This window comes from Atta colombica, unplaced genomic scaffold, assembly GCF_001594045.1.
Source record: "Atta colombica isolate Treedump-2 unplaced genomic scaffold, Acol1.0 scaffold126, whole genome shotgun sequence".
Taxonomy (NCBI): domain Eukaryota; kingdom Metazoa; phylum Arthropoda; class Insecta; order Hymenoptera; family Formicidae; genus Atta; species Atta colombica.
This window is the reverse complement of record NW_017259213.1, coordinates 6,757,053-6,759,505: the sequence shown is the minus strand read 5'-3', so window position 1 is coordinate 6,759,505 and position 2,453 is coordinate 6,757,053. Positions and strand designations below refer to the sequence as shown.

The 2,453-nt window shown below is 31.8% G+C and overlaps 1 protein-coding gene across 3 annotated transcripts in view; it reads right to left on the bottom strand.

Moving 5' to 3' along the window:
* The window catches only part of LOC108684171 (S phase cyclin A-associated protein in the endoplasmic reticulum), a 42,397-nt gene that overhangs the window by 26,676 nt on the left and 13,268 nt on the right, over window positions 1-2,453 (bottom strand). For all 3 annotated transcript variants that reach the window (XM_018188327.1, XM_018188329.1, XM_018188330.1), the window contains exon 11: window positions 522-685. In XM_018188327.1, the coding sequence (XP_018043816.1) occupies window positions 522-685 (164 nt within the window). The remainder of the gene's footprint in view (window positions 1-521; window positions 686-2,453) is intronic.

The window sequence follows — 2,453 nt, the reverse complement described above, 5'->3', positions numbered from 1 at the left end:
ATTATAATATCGCAATTCCAACAATTGATAATACTTCAGAAATTCATACATCATTAATAACTAATAACCATTTAATAAATGTTTTTAATAAAACATCAGCATGTGTAATTTGCAAAATTAATGATTTTTTAAATTAGTTGTGCATTAACTTCAGAAATTTTCTGAAAAAATGTATGAGATGTATATTATATATAAAAATTTTATATAAAAATTGATAAAAAAAAATTTTTCTTTCTTTATAAAAAAAAAAAATTCTAAAGTAATAGGATATTTTTTTATGAAAAATTCAAATAAAAAAAGTATAGATTACAAATATTGTAAAAATTTCATTTGAAATATTCCGTAATACAAAGTAATTCAATTCCTTCGCGACATTCGGCCGCTCGACTTACGAATGTATACGTTAATAAAAACGTTATTATCATTTAAAAGGATTGGGTTCTTATGCGACGCCAATATCGTAGTTTCAAGAACACATAGCGTAAGACTATATTCATAAATTGAACGTTTGAAGGACTTACCCAGCAATATCTTGAACGCGAGTCTGTAAGACCGTTTTCTCAAAGGGCTCTTCAGGGATCAGGCTGCACAGCAATTGCGTCGCGCTAGCAGCTACTGTACCGTTTCCGGTTGAATTGGCGGATACATCCTGAGTCTGAGCGTGGTCGTCAAAACTAGTCAGAGTCTGTGAAAGAGAAACTCGGTAGTAGCAACGAACGAATATAACATTTTCGTGAAACCGTCTTATAAAGTCTAGAAAATAATGATATGCTTTTTAAATTTTATTTTCTATCCTTTAATCCTGTATTTTTAGATAGAACGATTCGTGTATTTGGAAGTGATTAAAAGGAACATCGAAATTTCATCAATTTTCGTATCCCGTTGCAAATGGTCTCAGTTTTGGAATAGACCGATCTTAAATGTACAAAGAGAGGTAGAATTATAAAAGTAATCAGAAAGTATTTTCAACATTCTCTATCGTACATTTCGCGGAGTGTACTCAACTCTTAAAATCGAAAAATAACATCCGTGTACAAACATACGCATCATCAATATTTATTTAAAATTCAAAGAGAAGGATTTGTCAAAGAGAGTCGTATATGTACTTATAATTCTCGTGTACTTAATACGGTGAAAGAATCGCAGTGAATGAAAAGGAAAAGGAGGGAATCTAAGATATAGCGAGAAATGTGAGAACTGGAATCCATTAGACTTCAGTGTACAATTACGCGTCGCAATTAAGGTGACGAAAGGTTTGAAATGTAAAAAAAAGGATAGGGAAGAATATCATTCTCTGATCACACAGACATGCTAAATTCGACTGTTGTCAAATATTCGATATATTAAATATGGAAGAGGCAAACGAAACCACTGATATCGAAGTCATTATCTGTATTTTTTGCAAGAATATGCTCATCGAACGATCAAGGAGTCGATTTTCTCATATCATCCGTGCCCGAAGGAATTAAAGGAATTTCACATTTTTTACTAAAGCTTTTACTAGGATACCATTACACCGGTCAGCTAGTTATGTACTTAGCGTCCAAGTCGATCGACCAGACACAGCGAATTCCTAATAGGTTGAGTCATTGTTACAGGCCCGTTAGTCCCAAGGCGAGTTGGACATCACGCACACGTACACGTGCATTTAGAACGCTAAATTAGTGGTAACGAGTCAAAGGGTTTCGATAAGAATTCTGGAAACAGGAATATGGGTCCTAAACGATTTTGTCTTGGTTTCGATAAGCCGTTCGAAGAATTCTATAGAAAAGCTGTACGCTACACGTTCGTCCATTTTTATTTAATTCTGAAAAATATCGCATACAAAAATCCTATAGTATACGTTACGTATATACGATTTTTTATATTATAGATTTTTATATGCGATGTAGATTCAAGAATAGATCCCCTGAACCGTGAATATTGCTGTGTATGAAAATTACGTTTAGATTTCATTCAAAAATAAAAGCGTTTTTTTTTCTCGACTTATGATGATCGATTTCTCTGCATTTATTCCGAGTTATTCGGAATTGCTTAATTTGGATGAGGTTTTTTTCATAAAAAAAAAAACCTCATCCAAATTAAGCAATTTCTCATTTTATTCTCTACGATAATATCACAAAGAATATACTTATAAAGTTTATGAAACTTAAAGAATAAATCTGAATATTTTCTCTTTTGATTGATGTGTACACTGAGAGAAAGGATTTTGTTAATTTAAGTATCTTTAACCGGTCAATAAATATGTGACAACAAATTTTGTTATTGTTGATTGCTGCTATACCAACTAATTATTAGTAACAGAAGCAAACTATATAAAATCTAACCTATCTTTTGAATAGACTATAGGCTCGTTTATATAGAATTCGTAGATGATTGTGAGTTTTAAGTCGTAGAAAACCTGACCAAGCATAATCTAATATAGGGAGAATATTTGATTAGAATTGGTCATT